This window comes from Eufriesea mexicana, unplaced genomic scaffold, assembly GCF_001483705.2.
Source record: "Eufriesea mexicana isolate 0111107269 unplaced genomic scaffold, ASM148370v2 scaffold2367, whole genome shotgun sequence".
NCBI lineage: Eukaryota > Metazoa > Arthropoda > Insecta > Hymenoptera > Apidae > Eufriesea > Eufriesea mexicana.
The window spans coordinates 236,769-260,758 of NW_016910433.1; the positions used below are offsets into that span (position 1 = coordinate 236,769).

Consider the following 23,990-nt stretch of genomic DNA (forward strand, 5'->3'; position numbering starts at 1 on the left):
GCGATATGTTTACATATGTTCATTCGTTACAACATTCGGTTACAAACATTCTTCATGCTGTAGTATTACAGTAGAGAAGTAATAAAAAAGAAAACATTGCAATTCACGTATATCCGAGGGTTGTTCGAATTTTATTCTTCACACGATTGCAGCACCATTTTGTTCTTTTTTTTTTTTTTTTCATCATATACAAATTTTCAAATATCGGAAATTTCTTTATCGACGAATTTCATGTATAATATTACAGTTAAGGCATTGAACGGTCCTCGTAATCTAACGATATGACTTGCTCGATTCGCTTCGCTATATAGAAGTATCAAAGTTTATCAAATATTTTCCAAAAAATGATTTTCTTTGCTAATGAAATCGATCTGTTACGAATTATGCTTCGAAAAGTGTAGAAAAATAAAGGAAAGTTTGGAGACAAGGTGGGTATTAGGCATTTAAGATACAATACGTGGTGTATATACTCGATGAATTAGAGATCTCGTAGCCGATGTTCTATTCTCGATGAAATTATATAAAATGTTTGCGATATTCTTAAAATTCCTTTATTCATATGAAAATTATAAAATACCAGAAAAATTGAAACAACCCTCGCAGCACATGTTACACAATTATATATGTATACACGTTGTATATAAAATAGAACGCATTTAACTTTGCCATTCGTCGAAGGTAGCAGAGAATCTCGATTCCCTGTGTACACGCGAAACATTCGAATTTCACTATTACTATACAAACATTAAGCTCGAGTCACTCATGGTCGTCGAAATTTTCGAGGTAATGTTCTTTATAAGGTTTACCAGGCATTATCCTCGTGTTATTCTTCATCTTTGAGAAACGAAAATTGCTCGTCTTTATATTCAGAACCTAACATCCCGTAACGTTTAACGATTCTTACCATGAAACAATAATAACGAACAATATCGTGAAGTTTCGTAATTTCATTGCACCGAGTGTAAAGAGATACAAACGATAAAAGAAGGAGAAGGTAAAGAACACTCGTTAGACGCTGGTAACAAGAAAACGAGATACTTTTAAAAGCAAAATAGACACTTTTCAAACTAATTACTCGTGTTCTTTCTTTCACGCATTATCCCATCCGGCTTTCTTTGGCATTTCGATAAGGTTTCACCGTAATTACATATGTACACTCAAGTCGCAACGCTCGAATTATTCTGCTCCATTATTTGCCCAGCGAACAATTTATAAATACTTCAGTTGTTGCAAGTATTATTTTCATAGCTGATCGTAAAATCACTCTCGGATAGCGGACATTTTACGCGCTATAATTACGTACCCTGCAATATTGCATCGGCATTAAAATGTATGCGTTTGTGCGATACGCGAATGCAGAAAGTTGCACGAATTTTCTCGTTCTTCTTTCATCTTTTCTGCGTTAATTTACATAACACCGAGTTAAAGAGAATTCCATCCGCATTCGAATCAATCGGTGTGCATCCTCTACGTATACTTTATCTTCAGGGAGCCCTTTTAACTCGCAAGGAGAGTGCAAGTCCTTTGGGTCATCGATTTAATTGAAACTTTGCAGATTTATAAATTTAGTAATCCAGTTCAAGAAAATGTATCATTATAAGGACAATTACTCGATAGTTTTCGAGATATTTACGATTAGAGTTTTATTATTGCCTTAATTACAGATTTATTCGGAATATTTATCAAGTTTCGTTGTGGCCTAATGGCGATATCCGAAAATTCTCATGCTGATGGCAATTTTCGGATATTGTTCGTTCACAATGCCACTTAATAACTATCGATAACTATTCGGAAGAAAATTCTAGTTAAAGATAAGAATGCTATAATCATAAATATCTCAAAAACTATCGAGCAGTTGCCCTTATAATGGTACATTTTCTTGAACTGGATGACTAAATCTACAAACCTGCAAAGTTTCAACTAAATAACACGAAGGACTTGCACTCTCCTTGTCAGCATTTCGGATATTTCTCGTTACAGAAGAGAATCGTTTACGGTAGTGATTGGTGCAATTATTGCACGTGGAAGCATGAAGATTGATTTCTATCGTTCTTGTCTTGGAATAACGTATGAATCATTTCTTAATATCGAAAAGGAACGAAGATAAAATAGAATGTTTGATTGCTTTTGCCTATTCACAGAATGACAAAATCGTTTGTACGCAGATGTACATTGCAACTGTTTGTAAGAAATTGGTAGTATCGTTTATTTACAATAGGGATCGAAGATTATATAAAGATGAAGTTTCGAAGAGTCTTTCACGAACAGGGCTTATGCTTTGTTCGCAGCAGTAATCATCTTTTCGATCGCATTTGTTCTTATCGAGAATAAATGACACAATCACCGAAGGTGAAGTAAAATTGTGATCGAGAAAGGTGTAAAACGAAACGAAATCGGACTCGCGGTAGTTTTAATGCTGCTTTGATCAACGACAGGGTAAAGTATGGAAAGAAATGCCTGACTTTCTGTTAATCCCTTTGACTAGGTCAGTGTCGAAAATTTGGAAAGGTACAGGATAAAATGTGATACTTGCAAGATATCCACGATAAATGCATGATATAAGATAACGGTATTTGCTTTCAGATAAACATGTATGGATTTTGGCATAAGAACTTTTCGCATTATCCCACGGATCGTACTATCGTTCGTATCGAAAGTCCCTCGTTCTTATGACAGTCCATACAACGCGTTCATTGCTCAAAGCAATTTTAATAATTAATTTCAAGCAATTAGAAACGATCTAGAGACGAAGAAATTGTCTTCAGCCGAATAAAATTCTCCAAGTTCTTCCAATTCGATTCTTTCCGTTCAAAGTTTCGTCAAATTTTTCATCGAATACTCGATCATGGTTCTAAATTTGGATAAAGTGATTTGACCAGATCCTCCAGTTATTTTGAGCAATGTTACGATACAGAAATTAAATGCTTGTTCATTCGGCATTTCACTGACTAGGTACAATCCTTTGACTAGCATTATCTAATAAGAAAAATCGAAGAAATTCGTGATACATTTATCTTTGCTTGAAAAGATTCGTTCTGACGAGCAGCTAGTACTTATAAATGTAATATTGGTTTCTTCTTCTCGAATTTCTTTCTACGTCCTCTAATACTCTAGGAAGGCACTATGAAATAATATCAAGTGGACATAAACGCGTTAAAAACTCGATAATTTTTCAAACAAGTACACTTTCCTTTTGCTTCCTCTTGCAGGAGCAACATTTTTCCTTTTTCTCCCTTCTTGCATGTTTTATTAAACAGGTACGGGTTCAAAATATACGGACAAAATATCAGAATATTTTCATAATTCAACGAGACCGATTTATTTTATCCATGAAACATTTAAGAAATTATTCCGGTGAAACGACGTTGAAATTTATCGTAAATGGGGTAAAAAGGAAACCGCGAAAACGAAACTTTTTAAGGTATCCGAGCAAACGGGAAGAAAAAATTCCTCTGACAAGCTTGATAGTACTATCCGTGTATAAAATCGTATTCGTAGGTGTATCGCAAAAAGAAAAATACAAGTTCCCGCGTGTTATCTATCAGAAGCTGATAATTTATTTCCATGTCGCGTAAAATAGAGATTGCGCGATTAAAAATACTGCTAAATCTACTTGGCTGACAATAATGCATGCTTATCGCTGTTTTACGGTTAACGATCAACACCGTCGCAGTAGAAACGAACGTTTAGGATTGCCAATATGCTATCACTGACCAATTCATCGGTCTCGAAACACCATTGTCGCGTTTTCATTTCGAGTTCACGAGGAATCCGGGTAATTCATAGTATTCGACATCACCGCGAACACGTCCTTGTTTCGAGAGGAATCACTGTTCAATTACGAGCTAATAAATAAAACGTTCGATAAAATCGAATGTACAATCCAAGGAAACCAAACGGGTCTTTGGCTAATCGCACTTTCGTGTTAAAAAATACATCGAATACTTTCTCCTCTCTAGAGTTTCAAAGAAACGATAACGCCAGCTTATAGATTATCGTTAAAAGCACCCTGTACGATTAAGAAGTCATCGTCGCCCTACGAATCATCGATTTTCGATGCCTTTCATTTCCGTTCTCTTCTCTTTTCTTTTCCTTCATACCCTAAACCAATGAATTCGTGTGTTTGATAGGATGAGAATCGCGAAGAAATCCTCGCAGTCGAATGCGAATCTCGCAACCATTTTGAGGCGATCTACAAAGGAACGATGCAAAATCCTGGTAACTGACGCGCGTGTAAAATATACCATTGCAAATTTTCCACGTTTCGCTGGTTACTCGTTTCCTCATATTATTATCCGTCTCACTATAACCCAATTAACAATCACGTTGAAGAAACGCGTCCCACGTGACTCTCCCATCCTCACGAACCCCTGTAAACAACCCCTCGTACAGCTCGACGTTAAAAAATATCGATTCTTTTCGCGAACGATTGCAAAACGACGATTAACGACTCACGAAACGCGAAAATACCCCGAAAGACGGTGGATTCTACGAGGACAGTGTAAAGACGGTGGATTCTTCGTGGAACATTTGTCGGGCAACATGTTCGACTAGTATTGCACGAATATGGCCTGAACGCTGATCAGAGAAGACCAACGTCGACCAAAACTATATACGCACCGATAATTTCATACGACCCATCGAATCAATGCAATTCACGCGAAAAATCCCACGCGAAGATCCCCCCATTCCGAATTTTCAACCTTTGCGCTCGATCTTCGCCGTAGTTATGGTCGCGATTCGACTCGCTGTTCCTTCTCACTGGACGCGAGACACGATATCGGAAAATTTCGATCATTGGATACGAAAAATGTAGATAGGAACGAGCACGTGGGACAACGACGAGCGTCGAATCGCGTTACCGTCGCGAGTGTCACCTCGAGTGCAAAGATGTCGACGGAATCGGCGATCTTCGAGATCGTACGATCGTAGAGTAACCAAGAAATTCCGGCAGCAGCCATCATCGATATCCCGGAAGGCTTACGCGTTCGGATCGTCGTCGAATCGATGTTGATGGATCGACGATCGAGACGGTGATCTCGTGGCTCGAGAGGACGCTCGGCGCGAGAATTTTCGAGTTTCCGTATGCGTGACGATACACCCAGGCCTCCCTCGGTGAACCGAAACGATGCTTGGGAAAAAGATGTCCCGTCCAATCTTGTCGGGTGAAGTCTTTCGTTGCATCGGCGAGCGACAGTTCGGGGAGGGTTTTCTTAATCGAGGCTCGATCCGCGATATATCACTCACGATCTTTGCTCAGGTCCGATGGCAGCTCGCAGCTGGACGTGGCCGTCGTGGTCGTTGGCGATCGCGGCGACGGCGACAGATTCATCCTGGATGTGACCGGAAGCGACAATCCGGCGGCGCTCATAGCGACGTTCAGCGGTATCGTGATGAACGGCTGATTACTCTGCGTCGTGTTAACCGGGGCTACCGTGCCTGCGAAACAATGCCAAAAAACCTCTACTTGGGAAACAGGAAGTAGGACGGGTTACGTTTCGCGTGGAGAACGTCGGTCGCAAGTGTGCACGAGCGCAACCCTCGAGAACGGGGTGTGCACCAGTATCGGTTTCCATCTGGATAATCGTATCGTAACGCTCGGCAATCGGAAGGGTGACTGGATGTGTTTTTTGGGAGATCGTTCCAGGGGATGATCATGGTTTCTCACCTCCTTCTTGAGAGATCTGCACCGGCTGGCCGTTTTGCCCGATGCCAAGTAGAACCCCCGGACTCGGCGAGTAAATTACCGTCTGCGGCATCTGGTACATTATACCTGCGCAGAATCACGGCCGTTTCCTTGAGAAATGGAATGTTAATAGGTTCACTCGATTTATGTTGAATAAACGTTGACAGTTATTGTCGATTACACACTGATAATCCATAGGTAACGGTGCGATGCGATATCGAGCATTACACGGAATTGCTAGTTTAGCGGCGGTACGAGTTTATATGCGAAGCATGATTAATGATTATGAAAAGACTGCTCTCTTCGGTTACGGTGTGCAACGTTTGGATTACAAGTTTTCAGATTGTATATTATTTTCTCGGAATTTATGAAGAGAGAATCGGGGGTAAGGCGGGGTATGACGGACACGCCGATGACCGACGACGTCTGCTTTTCGGGTTTCTTTTACTACTTGAATCGATCGGCCGTATACCGAAAACATCGCTAAAAATATATGTTTACGCGATCGACGTGACGCGAAAGACGAAATAACGCGGCGTTTAATGCGGAATGAAACAGAGACGTATAAGTGGTCGCGAGATTTTTGACAAGTATAAATCGATAAGACTTTACGTCCGAGACATGTCTTTTTAGCGTACATCGTGTACCACCATTGCGATCGCGAGTCTTCGTACCCGCGACAAAAAGATCATTTTTATCGAAACGAAACTCCGCCGAACTTGACTCGGTATCGAGAAGATGAAGAGCATAGTTTCCTCGGCAAACAGTCTCGGCGGAATATTAATACGACTCGACGATATACATAATTCATTTCTATCTATCCAAATATTAGATGTAAAGAATCTTACGGTATCTAACGATTTCCTCTCTTTCGAGTCTCTCGAACGCGTAACAAACAAATATCTTTGCAAACGTCCACGTAGGACGATCATCGTCTTCGTCTTCCGGGACCAACGAGTACCCCTAAGAACGAGTACCCACTCGGAGTAATTTGCTTCGGCGGTGTGGAGCCACGCGAAAACTATCTCGCGAAGATTCGGAGGGTAAGAAAGGGGAGGAAAGGTGGATGATAGAAAGAAAAGAAGACAGGGGGCGATGGAAACTCGATGGAGGGGTAAAAGATGGGGTGGTCGGTGGTCGACTGGAGATATGAACGCGTGGCGTGGTTATCAAAATTCCGCAGAGAGACAGTTTGTGGCCGCGGGGAACAATGGAAAGGCGAAAAAAACGTACGTCATGCTGGCGATCGGTAAGTCGGATGGCATCCACTCCATATATTAGCATCGATATTTATGTGTACACCTGCATCGGAGCGCGGCTTTCGACCGGATCTTACTTCCCAGTTAGGCAGCGCGTCGTTGTCTTAGTTTGGTCATCGCGGCCCGTACAACTCCTTATGTACTCCCCTACACGGATAACCTCGTCATCGCTCGCACACTTTTCGCATTTTAAGTGTCCTCTTTCCTTTATCTTCTCCCTCTCTTTTCCCTGCCCTCTCTCTCTCTCTCGCACTCGCGCGCGCGTACGCATCATATACGTTTACCTCTCTGATACCATTCTCTCGTTCTCCACCTTCTCTCTCTCCTCTCCTCCACCGACTCCTCCTGCTCCTTCTTTCTCTACGCATATCCCCTTCTCTGTCCGCCGACCTACCTGACTGATTGGATTGCACGTTTGCCTCTGCTCGACTACCTACGGCCTGGCTCTAACGATTTTCCACGCCACGGCTTTTACCGCTTGCTACTTAGTCCGCGACTCGCGACTCCTGCTACGCCCACGGGGAAATTCGTTAATTACTCGCCACGTATGCGCAGCTGTACGATTGTCTTTCGTACGGCCGGAGCGTACGGCTGAAGCGGGCCCGAGAATCCGCGGACGGACAGGTGAAATTGTTCTAGCACGACGCAAGGGAGGATACGACACGAGGGAAGCTCGTACCTCGAATTGGAAAAGTCGCGATGGATCGAGGATACTCGACAGCTCTGTCGCCCATACGCTCTTTATTTAAGGGAAAAGCAAATGGTGCTGCGTGTAAACTGTCCGTTCGAGTTCCATGCCAGAATCAGAGGAAAGTTTGCTTTGGTTTGGTACGTAGGTGTTTTTCGGATGTTTATAGGTAGATGCTTTTTATTTTATCTCGTTACCTTTTCTCTCCCCCTCTCTCTCTCTCTCTCTCTCTTTCTCTCTCGCTGTTTCGTCCACACTTACCCGAGTGATTCTTGGAGAGATCCTTCGTCACCGGAGAATCGCCATCGCTGGTGTCTCCGTCGCTTTCATTCGCGCAGACGTCCGACCTAGGTGAAGTGCCGTCTTCCTGAAACAGTGAAACGAAAATTTGTCGGTACGAAGAGTGGATTCGTTCGATCTGGCAAGAAATTCTCGCCCACCGTCTCGTTTATGTATCTTAAACGCGATTACCGTTAATTACGCGTTCTATTTTCGTAGCCCGATCGACTTGCGAGTTGTACGGAATGCGAAAATACAGCTCTTAGCAGTAGTACCCGTGGAACTTGGGAGGCATAGACCACGGTATACCGATAGTTAAATCGGAGAGAAAAAGGAAGACGGCGTGAATCAGATTTTAATTTTGTTTGCATACATTAAAAGTTTCTCAAGAACGTGTCGCCCTGGTACAAAATTTATGAATCATCGTTACAAGGCTCCTGCCTCGTTCTACAAACCGCTACTATTCCTAGAATTCTACCCATCGCTCGCCTAAACGATGCAAATCGGCCAAGAAAAACAGAAAAAAGATAAAAATAAAAATAAAAAGGAAAGAAAGACAACGGGAGGAGAACTTGCTCTTCACCCAAAGCTCGAAATCCATTTCGTTGAGCAGGGTGACACCGAGTCGAAACTAGATCATCATCGGGATCATCGATCGCTCGACCGGTAGCCAGCGAATCTCGCGACAACGTCGCGGTGAACACGCTATCAGGATGACGTACGATCTGTATCGGTCCGTAAATTCCGGATGCCTAACGAGCGACGCGACGACAAGCAGAAAACAAGGCAGAAGAGCGAAGGAGCATCGCGGCTCGATTCGAGCCTGTAAATCGTAGATAACGCCTCGGTAATAATATCGGCGAGCCAATCAAACGGGCAACTAACCAATCAATCAACGGGAGCCTACCAAGCAACTAAGCAGGCAACGAAACAACCAACGAACCAACTTACCTACCTACCTACCTAGCAGGGAGAGATGCGCGAGCTTGTTCGCGCACCTTATATGGCCATCCGCGCGGCCTGAACTCGTACTGCGCTTCCACGGGAGATTCTCACAAATTTACGCAGGACTACGGTTTCCCCGGGTGACTTTCTCTCCCTCGGCCTACCGCCACCACCGGCGGATAGCTTTTTTTCAACGGCCTACCGCCGGCCAACCTATGCGTTTTATACATGCATTTCGACTCGTTCCTCAGCACGCATGTGTACACGTGTCGACCGCCGGTCGCGTTCGAGAGAAAGCAAATCGGTTACGCGGCAGTCGCTGCAATTCGGGAGATTAGGAAGTGATCGTCGCACGGGGAAGTCCGGATTTGGCGAACCGCTCGACCCGGCCTGTGCTCGGATCTTTCGGCTGTCGCGGAAGAGCCTGGGCGGTTCGATGGTCACGCGGTTTGGTAGGGATCCAGACTCGCGTCCACGGTGTCTCGTTGATCGGGTGGATGGGTTTGCTCGATCTCCTGAGTGATTGCAGACGGTCCAGGTGTGCCACGGTGACTTCCAAGTCGAGGTATCACACGGTGTATCACATGGAATTGATTTTGCAGGATAATTCGTTGAAACGATCCGAGGGGACGGATGTGCGGTGTACCGTGGTGGTGTCGAAATTGTCGTACGGTGTTTCGTGGAACGATTTTCAGTGAGCGAAACGTGGAGTATAATTTGTATGAATGAGCAGAGAGGGAGAGGCAGAGAGGGAGAGAAAGAGAGGGAAGGAGCGAGTGCGTTTTAAAGGACTGAAATTCCGAAAATAGCTCGAGTTCGTTAATTAAACTACTCCGCTTTCGAATCGGTAACTGATCGCAGAATTCGATCACGTCCGCTATTTTATAGTATGAAAGAAAACTGACACGAAAGAAACAGAGGTTTCCGAGAAACGCGCGATCGAAAAAATCAACGTCCTTTAGCCTCGGAAAAATAAAGAACAAGGAAAGGGATCACCGGCGCGCTTGTAAGGGTTCAACATTCCAAAAATAGTTGAAACCGAGTCGATTAATTAGACTGCTCTACTTTCCAACCAGTCATTCACCAAACGGTTCGATTATGTCTGCGGCGCGCTGAAAGGTATCCTTTGCCACTTGCGAGTTGCAAAATCGACTGCCGAAAAGTACCTCTGAAAAACGAAAAACGTCCTCAGCTTTGCCTACCGAGCTTACGAAAAAACGTATTCGCGACCAGGTCGTGGAACGGTTGATTCCAGGAGTAGCCTAAATCGAGTCTAGTCATCGAGCAAGTATCCCGAACCTATCGCGCCAATGCGTGTCCTTCCGAAAATTCGAGCGTACGAGGCATCTTTCTCGAAACGCGGAAATGGAGGAAAGGAGAGCTTGCGACTGGCGGAGCGTCGAGTGCCTCCAAAGTCGCAAGCTCGAGACTCTCGGCTGGTCAGCGGTGTCGTGGCGGTTCGCCAAGGATTTGCGAAAGCACGGAGGGCTGCTTTCGCGACCCTTGTCCGCGTGCAGCAGGCGTTGTGTCGGCGATCACTTCCGAGTCGTATTTGTACCCCCCATTACCACGGGTGTGTATAGAAGGCAGGTGACCGTATATGGTATTCTGCTTCCACCTTCCATACCTTCTCTCTCTTTTTCTCCCTCTTTCTTGCTCTCTCCCTCTCTTCCCCCGCCTTCTTTCTCTTTTCCCTTCCCTGCCATTCCTCCCCACCTGTTTCTGCCCTTCTCTCTTTCGCCCTGCCAGCCACCCAGCCGCCGTTGTCTTCGTCGTTTCCTCGTGGCCGCGATCCACCAGGGTGCCCTCTTAGCGAAATGCATCATAATCGTTAAGTCGTTAGATCGTAAATCGTGGCTTCGAACCCCCGCCGTAAACGTGCCCCGTACGAAACCAACCTGAAGGGAGAGAGCTTTCGACCGCTTTTTTCCAATCTTTTTCCCTTTTTTCCTTTTTTTTTTCTTTTTTTCTCGTTGCCATTATCGTGGACAAACTTTCGATGAGGTTCTAGCTAGCGACGCGGTGTTCTTCTCGTTTTGTCCTCGTTTTTCCCCCCCGTTCGTTACTCTGTATTCTTTTCCACGCGTAGACTTGCAAAAATAGCGTCTTAACCCTTTCAGACTAGGCCTGTTCGAAAGAGGACGTTGGATTTCATTTCAATAGTGGATGGAAGATTCTATGGAAGCTAGTAGTCGACCCCGGGTAACGGGGTTGCTGCGAGCCGAAAGGTAACCGACGGAGCCGCGTTTCGAGAGAATCGAAGTTAGAGAAAAGCAGAGATTCCGTGCGCGTTAAACGGTTGCTGTCTGAAAGAGTTAAAGTCAAAAGCGGGGCGTTCGAATGTCGAGGAGATGTGGCTTTTAAAGATACGATTAAATTTGCAAATGTACTCGGCGGGTATCAAGAAGCAGACCTACCTTGTGAGTTACGCTGAAAGGATGAATGGCAAAATGGAATGCTGTTGATCGGTGTCTTATTTTCAAGCAGATCAGAATATTCTTTTTTTTTTTACAAAAATGATCGCAACGTTAATGGAATTATCATTTAATCGTGTATAATTTAACGCAGCTCGAGGGTTCTAACTCTTAACATAGCTACTCTTTTCCTTTTTCTTTTTCCCTTTTTTTCCTCGTGATCTATCGCACGGAGGAATTGACCGTTGCATCAAAGTTCTACGTACGCTTCTTCGTGAGACTGTATCTTGTGACAATTGTACACAGACGGGAATTTTTCGCGCGAATCCCTCCAGGGGTGGAGGGAAACGAATCGTCTTAAAAATATAACAGCAATTCTATCGCGTTAATAATTATCCTTTATCTGTTTCTGAACAATACCGCTGTTTCTACGTTATTTACAAAACAACGAAGTAGCTTTTCGACTACGCGAGACAACAAATACCATTATTAGGCTAGACCTAGTAACTCCTTTAGACTAATCGCGAGAAGTACTTACGTTCACGCACAGACGAAAAGTAGAAGCGTGAAAAATGTTCTCGCCGATAAAGCGACAACGAGAAAATCCAACGATCGTTAACGTGAAAAAAGAATCGCACACTTGTTCGCTTTAAATCTTACTTCTCGTTTAAACGACAATGCGACTAACTACGCGAGACCAAGTTAAAAGTCGTTCGATCGGACCGTTAATACCTTCCACGATGGAGGTCAGTTTCTTTGATCATCTCGACGCAAACTAGTTCAGCGTTTCACGCGAAACTATTACCTAATCGCAGAAATTCCTTTCTTCTCAAGTTTTGTACATTTTTCATCGTCGTCGTGATCGTTATCACCGTGGTGATCCGCGCGGCGAGCACGTGTAGGATAAAAAGGTACGAATTATCAGTCGGTAAAAGGGTGTAATCCGTACGGTATTTTCGCTAAAACAGGCGGGTGTTTTTTCTCTCTCTTTTTTTCTTTTTCTTTTTTTCTTTTTTTTTTTTTCTTTTCGTCCTTCCTCGGATACCTACCTGTTCGCAAACAACTGGCACCTGGTGCCAAACGTCGTTGGTGTTCGCGTGTATATCGGCTAATTGTAATCGTTTGACAAACGATGACAAACACTCTGTCATGGGACCGTATCATTAAGCGAAACAATATAATACGTACGTGTAATATAAATATTATCACAGTATTTTACAGTACACTATTTACACATGTGATACATAAACTAAGGCACGCCAGCCGTACATTCGTGATTACCGTGTGTATTCAGGATTATCATAATTGTAAGTTAATTATATTATTTGTACTTTGTGCGTCGACGGGAGAGACCACGGATATTACATTTCCATCGGATTTTGCGATTACTATTATTATTCCTCTTTCTTTCTCTCTCTCTCTCTCTCTCTCTCTCTCTTTCTCTCTCTCTCTCTCTCTCTCTCTTTTTTTAAATCTTTTTTTTTTCTTTTTTCGTTTCATCTCCTCCATTACTATTGCGCCTGCACGTAATGCTCTCGTGTGCTTTTTCGTTTTCGTCTCTGTTCGCGCGTTCCATCCTTCTTCCGCGTAACGTTCATCTACTTTATCTATCTATCTATTTATCTATCTAGACTCTATATTTATAATATATTTATATGTACCTGTTCTTCTTTTGTTCCAAATATTTTAAGCGATACGGAAAAAAAAAAGATAATATATATATATATATTAAAAAAAAAACACAACACACAACACATACACACACACGTAAGCATGCATAATGTGTGAAGAGGGACGAGAACCGAGGTTTTCTCTACTTAAAGAAGAAACGGTGAAGGGGACGGGGAAAGGGGGCTGGGTAAAACAGGATGGATCGCCTGGGAATTTAAATTAAAAAGGTATTTTAAATACTAGCTACTTAATCTACGAGAGAGAAAAAAAACAAACAAATACTACACATGCCACTTTCAGTACAAACACGTTACGGAACAATGTACGATGCACACAACAATACGTATATATAAATATATATATATAATGATGTATATATATATATATATTCAATGCGCAACAATGCCAAGCGTGCACCGCCGGGTCTACTGGCTCGGACTCGCACCCACGTACTACGATTTCTCGTTTCTTCGTTGACTTTTTTTCGTCCCAGGGAAAGGCGAAACGCCTCGACCTGAACGACATGAGTATTGAGAAAAGAGAGAAAAAAAAAAGAAAAAAAAAAAAAAACGAAGAAGACGAAGAGAAGAAAGAAAAAGAGATAGAAGAAAAATTAAGGATGCCTTGATAAGGATCTTTGAATGAAAGGAAAAGGGAATGCACGGACGATTCGATTTTTCCTTGATTCCGGCCTCGCCAATCCCACGAACTAGGTACTATTTCGTTACATATAAAGTACAATCGAGCAATTTGGAACTGTATGGAGCCGAGCGAAACGTTAATGGGACCGTTTTTCTCCGATCGTTTTTCTAGACCGGTGGAAAATGGATACGCTGTTCGAAACGATTAAGAGAGAACGTGTCTCTGAATTATTCGACGAAAGAAACCGAACATCGCGGACGAAACGGCGATGTCTGTTCGACGATACAGCTGGCGCGATCGGTAGTATAACGCGTCGGAGTTTACCGAACTTCACCGCGGGAGAAAGTTATTTGGGTGGACGATTCTTTTAATTATTTTGAGCAGATGATTAAGTACCATCGATATCACTGATATATCGAGACGTAATCGGAGTTAAATACGAACGATCTAATATTCATTCTTGAATCACGGTTCGCCACGGTTCCGCTTGAACCTCGTTTGCTCGGCGACGATCGATCGACTTACAACGTATTTACAGATCTTTAAATAAATAAAAGAGATTCCATCGTCGTAAGGATAATTATAAATACGATTTATATAAAAAAAAAAAAAAAAAAAAAAATATCCGGACAGATACCGATGTGTGTACATATGTACTCACAGACACACGCATATATATATATATATAAAATACACGGCTCCTCGAGTAATTCATCACATGAGTTACTATCCTAAGTGCACGATTAAGAACTGCCTCTCCTTTCTCGTTTGATAAACGAAAATTTCCGTCGATACGTGTCTTCTCTACGAGTCCCATTCGTTTCGTAAACGAAGCAAGTCCCGAAAGTAAGAGCACGTATCGTAGAAAAAGTCTTTGGACTTCGATTAACGTATAGATCCAGCCATTAAATCGTCTATTTTCTGAATTTACTAAGATTTTTCTTTTCCTAATCGCTCTCGTCCCGTATCACGAGCTACCAATTCCGTTAAAACAGAAGAAAAAGAACAAAGAAAGATTGCGACTAAAGTTTCGATCTGTTTCCAGCATCTGGAACATCTTTTTTCGAGATCGTTGCTCTCGCGTTGAGTTTGCGAATCGTCGAATAGAGGGAACGAGCGATATAAAATTCACGTGGATACCTTGTACTCGACGATCCTGCGTAAAACTATTTGTCAATTTTCGTATAAAGGATGATGAATTTCGCGATCTCGTTTGTTCCTGAAAAGTCGAACGATCGGTCGCGGAAAAATCTATCGATCATCCTCGTCTCTGTTCACCCGGATAGATCGGTACATCGTGGACGTAAATCTCGTATACATTTACAGTACGCGTCGACTGGACTAGATTTATACGTTGGAAACGGAGCACCGTACGTTTTCTTGCGCTCCGGTCGGTTTTCATTGAAAACACCATCACACGCCCGGCTAACGACAAGCGTCGCTCGATCACGATCGATTCCCAAGAATATATCGCGTCGATGAATTTTCTATGGTCGGAAAACGCTGCTACCTGAGCCTATCCATAACGCACCGACATCGTGGGATAACGAATAATAAACGGAATAACAATGATAATGCGTTAAGTACCGAAAACCTGCTATGTTAAGTACCGGTCGACCCTATCCCGAGGATGACAGGTGTCCGTAGAAGCCTTGTACTCGCGATACCGAGTCGAAAGAAGAGTTAATTGCCTGAAACTCTTCCCAACGAGCCAGCCGTGGCAAAACATCGTTCTGATTGTCGTTAACAACTGTACTAGGATCTCCGGGCGCGCGCGCGCGCGCACGTTACCATAAGTAGCCTCGATTTTACCTCGTCGACTGATTTGGTTAAATCTTTTTAGTGCACCTGGCACGCAATTATGCGAGCTATTTTCTCGCAGTTAGCATTCTACCCGGTCGTTTCATAAGCCTTCGCCGTCCACGTATCCGAGGAGTGGATTTGTCGAGAGAGCAGTGTATCGATGAATTAATTCAGAATCGACAAGAAATTATGCAAATGGCTTTATAATAAACGGTCTATCGGTTGTACGGAAAAATCGATGCTTCTCCTGAAACGATGAGTAATTTGGATAAAAAGGGAGAGATTTATGAAACGACCCGATAAAGACGTTCAATTTTATTGCAGCTTTCCGAGATGAAAATAATTGATAATTTCAGTCGACGATAAATTAAAAATATACATCCTATAGTGGTTGAATCTTTTTTAAGGGTAATCGTGATTGGAACCTCGAGCGAGATTCTAATAAGCGTTAAAAGGCCGAAGAACGTTTATTTCGACTAAATTTACGTCAAATTGAGCGTTAATGTACCGGGTGTTCAGCATACTAATCTAGGGTCATAGCTAACGTGATTCGCGCTTCGTACGAGATGCTTCTATCCTCCCTGCACGCACACACGAAAAGAAAATAACCGTACTTTCATTGACACCGGATGTGATGCGCCTCATCGAGAATTTCGATATTCATCGTCCGGAAAAGAAAGTCGGATGTCGTCCGGAACTTCCTCCGACACGCTGATTCGTTATTCAGCCTGCACACGACGCACGATTTTACGTCCACTGAACAACGCGTTCCCGATAACAAAGCATTAGGGTATTATAAATCCAACGTAACGTTTATACGTCTAATTCTCGACACGCTTTATTTATTTATTTCCTCCTTCCCTTTCGAAAACGATCAGCACCGCAGAAAAGAATTTAACGCGTTCCCGCGCACCTAACTGGACGCGACGCACTCTCGCGTCTTGGACGGAATTGCACCGACGCCGAAGCGTCTGATTCGAGGAGCCTTCTGACGCGAAAATTATCCAGGAAACCAGAAGAGAAGCTTCAGAGACCTAGCACGCATTTCTACAATGATCGAGCGATAAAACCGTATCGCAGTTTTACACCCTTCACCTGGGTCCTGCTTCGCGCTAATGAAATCGCTACGACACTCTCGAGCCCACCCCCCTGCGAAATCCAATGGAACTCCGTATAACGAAAATCGTTCGAACCATCTGTACAAAGAACGATACGACGATCTCGGACGTGTTCCGCGGAACACGTTCAGCCTACAACGGGTCCATCTTCGAAATCTATCTACTCCATAGAGTGAACCTTGCGACGCGCATCGCGACAACGAGGAGCGGCGAACGATCGTAAGTCGGCAGCCCGTTCGGAGTGGACGATTGTCGCGGCCAATCGACGACAGCCGACGGGGGCGATAAGCGTACGCGGATAATTGCCGTTACGCTGGCGGCCCGTGACGGCGACCGTAGCTCTCTAACTTCGCGGACACCGACTCTTATCGAGCATCTCCTCTCTGCTCTCCAACGATATCCACGGACGCGGTTGGACCGTGAGCTCCGACGCTGCATTCTGCCTCTCTATCTCTCTTTCTCTCTCTCTCTCTCTCTCTCTATCTTCCTCTTTGCCTCGGTATTCCCCGTAGTCATCGATCATGGAAAGTCGGAGAACACGGTAACCAGCAGCAGGCAACGGATGCGTTGGACACGCGGACAGAGTCGGAGGACAAGCGAGCGCTGGTTCAAGTGGGGTAGTACTACCGTTGGGGATGAGAGTGCGACATGTGAGGATGGTAGGCGGCGTGATGGGGTGGCAGAGGCGACGGACAGGACTGTTGATAGGGGCCAGCTAACATGGGTCCAGGACTGGAACAGGGTACCAGGTGCGAGCTCGGCGAGGCCGCGTGTGCATGCGCAATCAGGTGCGCGTGCTGCGCGTGCGAGGGTGGCGCGTGCTGCGAACCCGGCGGCGGTGGCGGCGGCGGGGGTGGCGGATGGCCAGGAGGCCCTCCGGTCGGTCCGCCACCAGGATATCCGCCGTGCAGCGAGCCACCGTGCGGCGAGCCATACACCAGTTGCCTTACTTTCTGCTCGTCGTCGGCTATGTTGTAGGTCAGTTCGGTCTCCTCGAAGCCGGTCGCGGACATCCTCTGGTCGCCGGAGGAACCGGAGGCGGGCGGGTCTGGGCTGTTCAGGCAGGTCTGGATCAACGCCTTCCCGGCCTCGCTCGTTATCATCGGCTGCAGCTTTCGTGTCGCGAACGTGTACACATGCCCGGTCTCGCTGGCTACCAGCAGCATCACCTGTGTACCTGTCAGTGTCGACAGCTCGTACGCCTGCAAGCAGAGATAACGATTAATTAGGGATGTCCCAGGGCCTTTCTTCGATTCGTTCTCGATCGTATTAACGATGCTTCGTCCCGTTCCTTTTCTTTCAACTTTTTTCCCCTATTTTTCTCTCTTTTATTTTTATTCTCAACCCCTGAGTCTCTGATTTCGTTTCTTTGGTTCGCTCGAGAGCTGGTTTTAGTCGGACGAGGGCAGACTGGAGGAGGAAGAGAAGAGCGTTTCAACGTGTTACGTGATACGCGGGAGAAATTTTCAAAAGGAACGAATCTTAATCGATGAGAGGTTTTTGAACAGTCGATAGAAGATTCTAGTAGTGAAGCAGCCGGGTGTCTTTCACGGATGAATGGTACTACACGTTTGAACGATTGAAAAACTCATGTTTGATTCATGAAGAAAAAGTTTACGCATTCAAGTTTTTGAATGTTGCATTGTGGATTTCAATAGACATTCACATTGTGATTAATTAAGATGGTGTCTGTCTAAAGCGAGGAGCGAGATATGAACCATAAATTCGCAGTCAGATACTCAAGTAACGAAAGTAATATTTTCCATTGGATTCTTAAACGTTCGGCGTGTATCACAAACGCATTCTATATTCCGATCTTTATAGAGCGCGCTTATGCAAATTGTCGCCGCCTGGGCAATCATTAATCTACGATTTTTATAAATAATTAATTAGAAACGAGCACACACGGAGAAAAAAAAAACTATATGCGTACTCTGGTTCTCGTGTTTCAGAGATCATAATGTAATGACATAATAATTATCAAGGTTTACCGAAGCGTTTACAAGCGTGGTGCGGATGGAATTCTTTCTTTTTGTAGTGAAAACCGAGGCTCCTACGAGGATACATTGTATATTTAAGTTGAATCTAAATTGTAAAAATTCAGCTTGCTAACAAGAAACGTACTGCTCGAGGGGGAACAACGCAACCGCGGCACGAAGATGAATAAACATAGTGAAACGTTATGAAATCGTTGTCTTTGGCTTAGATCAGAGACGATGCAGCATATTTACAGTTAAAGAAAGTATTCTGCAAAAGGATATGCAAAATAAACCGAGGATAAACTCGCGTTTATACCTCTTATCGAAATTTTTCATCGATTACTGCATATTCCTTCTCGCTCGTTTGATCTTCCCAATTCGCGTGTTCTCTATAATTTTACATTTAATATCAATTTTTAACTGTACAATATAGAAAAAAAAAAAAAAAAAGAAAAGAAAAACAGAATCGTAATTATATCCTATGATGAACCTTAACGTAATTTTTGTAATAACCATACGTGATACCATTAGTATGAGCAATTTATGTTTTATAAAACAAAAATGTGCAAAAAGCTCGTATTACTCGATTTTGTTAATTTATCTTTTTATCGTTCTGCAATTTGTAATCTGCAATAAAAAAAGAACCAATGTAATATCTTGCTGTAAATATCATAGAAGTAAAAATAATTTTACGGCAGTTAAACGATTGAAAAAAATCTTTACCTTTCTACTGCGAGTTTTATCCTCCTGCATTTTCAAAAGTCTTTAGATAACCGGAAACCTTTTCGGCGATATGTTATTCTTTTAACACTGCCTGCGAGTTCAACATAACATTTCAGTCTATACTACCTGCTTACATAATACCGCTGTTTATTTTCAGTTTAGCTTAAGTTCCCATTTTTCTAATAACGTTATAAAGCAGTTATGTCAGTTTCATGTCAAAACAGCTAATTATAGAGGAGCGTCTTTAGAAAAGGGGAACAATCTATCTTTGGTTTTCTATATTCGTATGAAAGATGCAATTTGCCTTAGGTTCTTCTACGGATTTAGATACGCCGGCGTTTGGATCAAATAAACAACTGTAACACGATTACCACCGATGTTAGGACCGAAAAAGTTTGGCTCAAAAAATAATTTCCAATTATTTTTCACACCACCGTATACTTTTTCTTTTCCTCTAACTTGATGCGTTACTTGATACTCGAGCAGTACGTTTCTCGTTAATACGAGTATAAAAAGACTCGTGAGGGTATTTAGCGGTAAAATGTAAACAAACATAGACACCGCATAATTTTCAAGGGATTAAAAGAAGCATTTCTTAAAAAAAAAAGGAAAAAAAAAAAAGAAAGAATGACTTAAAAGCAAGTTCTACGATATTGTGTCATGGCGACAACGCGTTCATTACCTGAGGTATGAAATACAACGTTAACGTTAATATAGACACGTAACCGTTCACAGAATAAATCCTGTGAGCGAAGCTGTAACAAAAAGAGAAACGAAAAAACCATCAATTTTTAGGCAAACGTGAAATTCGATCGTGTAACTTATAACTTTAAAGTACATTCACTAATTGTTCGTCAAACTATAGCGAACCGTATATACGAAGATGACGGAAAAATAAATTTAAGAAAAAGACGAATATATTTGACAGACTCGTAAAAGGAATGATACGATAATTGTCAAAATTTCTCACACGTTCGTTTTTACGATGTCAAAGACGCGACTAGCGTAGTATATCTTTGCTCGGTGTATTTTAATCCAAAATACATGAATAGGTTAGTGGTATACAAATACACGACAGCGAAAGCACAGATGTCACTCATAAATCGCGCGCTCTCGGATCGCGTGTTCGCTAAAGTCATCGGCATACGTTTGATTTGCGCAATCCGCGCAACCACACAACGATAATACACGTTTCCCTTGGTTCTTATGTGTCACATTCGAAAGCCGACTTTTCATTCGTTGCCCGCGACATATACTTTCTTATCTCGCGAATTTCAACGCACTTCAACACCTCGTCCGCTATAGGACATTTAACGATCACACAGAGACAATCGATGACGACGATCGAGAGCATCGGTAGCCGACGGATTGAACGCACTGTTTTTATGTTAACGAGAAATAGACCGACATGTTTGCCGAATACGCACCTTCTTCATGATTCCGGTTTTCCTCTTAGAGAAGGTAGTATACCTTCGTAGCTTATTATCGATGTACTCCATTTTAATCTTGACCCGTCCTTTGGTCTTCTTGCCGTTTGAAGGGGGTGACTTTTTCGGTTGACCCAAACTTGTAAACGATTCCTCGAGATTGTCAGGGACACAGTCAGCAGACATTGACATGCTTTGCTGTTGCGAAAGAGCCTGCCGTGCATTACTGTCATCGTAACAGACGTCCGAAGTGGTCCTCTTGATACCCCTCTGTACAGATCCCACGCCGGCGTTCGGTGCGCCTGCAGCGGCTGCCGCGGCCATCATGGTGGCGCCACCGCGGCTTATTTGAGAAGTTGTAAGTTGGGAGGTGGACGGTCGGCCGTACATTTCCGAGCCAGCGTCGCTGCCTATCATCCCCATGCTGTAGCCAAGACTTGCGTACCGACTATCTCTTCCGCCGCTAGGGTTGTCCATTACGGACTCGCACACATTTATTCCCTTTCCCTCGGCCCTTCTCCGCCACGGAATCGCGAAAACTCGGCGCAATGTTTCCCACGTGATCAACCATCTAGAGGAACACGGGACAACAACGCGCACTGCACGAGCGCTCCCCGCGAACTGAATGCGCGCAGAGTATCGTAACTTGACCTACGTGCTAACGCGGTGCCTCCGTACGTTCCTGCGCAGCTGCTACCCCCACCAAATTCCACGTCCGCGGTAAAAAAGTAGTCCACTCAATCGAAATACAGTTCCCTGGAGGAAGATCTTCAAAAATTTCTTCGTAGAAAAATTAAACAGTCCTCGATGGTCCTTGATTCGTCGGTAAATACCTTTTACATGGCTTCGTTATTCCAAAATTTCCGGCAGAAAGATCGCGCGGAGTGGTACAAGAATCAGCGAGAGGGCGTCCCCGGCTGCCATATTTAGAAGTAGACGTTACCATATTAGGGAAAGTTTGCCAAATATGGTGAACAGAGGTGGTCCTTCCTTTTCAAATGATCACTCGGCGCGCCGCGACAAAACACCAATCCAACTGACAGTAGCGCTTCCTGCACGCCTCTCCTCCCCCCCTCTTTTACCGGTATGTCCTTCCTATTTCTACGTGCTTACTAAAACATACGGCTGATAAGCGGCTCTCTGTGTTGATCCGCTATTTCTTATTACCTTCGAGCTTTTATAGTTTTATCAACTTTTGTTTACATTTAGCTTCGTACATTTCATTTTTGTCACTTGCGATTTAGCTAAAAGATGGTTAAAAATAATAAGTCGGTTAACACCTTTTTGTAACGTATGAAGTACTTAACGAAGTCTTGATTTATCGAAATGTCGTTTACGTTACATTGGGTCATTAATTCAGATGTTACTTTTAATTCTGGTGAATATCTGGCTAATATCGTCGTACACATGGACGTATTATGAATCACGTTTTAATATTTACATACGTATGTAGAATGTACTGGAAATTGTTTAAGATAAATCTATAAGTGTTATAAAGTTGAACTTAATAATGGATAGCAATATTAAAATTTCATGATATTCGTGTTAGTATTCTTTCCTTTCATGCAAATGCCTTGACATCATATCTTATAATTGTGAACATGTTCATCTATTCTAAGCATTAATAACAGATGATAATACAGAATGTACAGATTCAATTATGACCATTGATTTGTATTAACATATTGTTTCTGTATCTTGCATAAATAAATAAAACATGTGTACACGTGTATCTATTGTGAGGCATTAATATTCTATTTATAGAATTATAGCCTTTTCATAAACGATGGTAAAAAAATTGCTAGACATTAATAAATAAAAAGTAATTAATTAATAATAAACGATATATAAATTTTAGTTGTACACTTATATATTATTTTCTAACATATAAAAATATATTACAAATAATTTTGTATAAATATATTTCAAAATAAAAGTCTTTATCGTTTAACAAAAATTATTTAATTTTATTAACATAGTACGATTATATATTATTGTATTATGTACAAAATAAAATATATAAAACTATTTGACTTATGGAATTATAAATTAATAACTAAGTACTATTATCTTTGTCACAACCTTTTTCACAGATTCTTCTTTAAGAAATAACTCATTCACCTGATGCTATAGATTGTGCTGCAGAAACTAAAGTATCATGAACTTCACGAGCATATGCAACTTGGGCTCTTACAGTCATCAAAAACTGAGGATATGTTAAAGCAGGTCCTTCTTGAGTTCCAACAGTATCAGTGCGTGTTGGTATAACAGATATTGGTAAGTACCTCACAGAGCTAGAATTTTGTGATAAACATTCTATAGAAGTCTTCAAGTGTAATTCTATTTGATCACAAATGGAATAAAATTCTTCCATATTTTTATTGAATCGATGATCAGGTTGATCGATACCCTTTAGAGACCCAACATCTACTAAACTATTCTGATGTAATGTATGTGCTGCTGTTTTAAGAGCTATTGCCAATGACTCTCTTAATGGTCCAATTAATGATTTAACTTTAGAAATATTGTCAAGCTTTTCTTGTGTTTGTTGTTGTTGTTGTTGTTGCTGTTGTTGCTGCTGAACTTGTGGTTGTTGTGTCTGTTGTGGATTTTGAGGAAGTTGAGGATTTACAGGTTGTGTCATCTGTCCCACCCCAATTGTTCCAGGTTGTTGAATTGGGGGAATATTCATGGTGGTCCTGGTAACAATAAATTAAAAAAAAAATCAATGTATTATGTATGAAAGTGGTATCTATATAAATACTATCAAGATCCTTAGATTTTACCTAATTTCATTAATAAAGTATTTTATTTTATATGTAAATTTTGACTTATTAAATCATGATATTTTTTATTGTAACCTTATATTACGTCTAATTTAGTACGAGTAATTTTTACACTATTTCTAATTTTAATAAATTCTAAGATATTTTTTACTCTGGTTTTGAAAAAATTATTTCTATCCTAAAACTTTTACCTCTTATATAACAAAGTATTTAAAGAATAAACAAAATTCCTTTCAATGTTCAAAAATATTTTGTTATGGTTTGAAACTGAATAATTAAATAGAGATGCTGGTTGATGTATTGCACACATGTGTTAGAAAAGACATCACAAAATATCTCCTAATATAATATATCACTAGAAATTTTAGCATATAATTGATTATATTTTGTAGAACTTCATATTCGCAATACTTTTAAATAAAATGTTAGTTACACATCAATAATTTTAGTAACCGTTTTACGGTATTAGTAAAATATTTGCATGTAAATTATTAAATGAATTTTGGAACACGTACGTGGAAGAATGACTTCTATCGTTGGTTACTTGTTCCCAATCTATGTTGTTTTAAA

General features: G+C 42.2%; 1 protein-coding gene across 1 annotated transcript; it reads right to left on the minus strand.

Annotated features, from left to right (window-relative positions):
• Positions 1-5,239: 5,239 nt before the first annotated feature.
• Positions 5,240-23,712, minus strand: bs (serum response factor blistered). The gene is made up of 8 exons (XM_017903534.1): positions 23,612-23,712; positions 22,756-23,333; positions 21,915-22,024; positions 20,635-21,255; positions 17,456-17,707; positions 7,895-8,000; positions 5,669-5,773; positions 5,240-5,439 (listed from the first exon to the last, which is right to left on the minus strand). Exons 2-8 carry the CDS (start codon positions 23,324-23,326, stop codon positions 5,240-5,242), a joined length of 1,965 nt encoding a protein of 654 aa, XP_017759023.1. The 5' UTR covers positions 23,327-23,333; positions 23,612-23,712.
• Between the last annotated feature and the right edge of the window lie 278 nt (positions 23,713-23,990).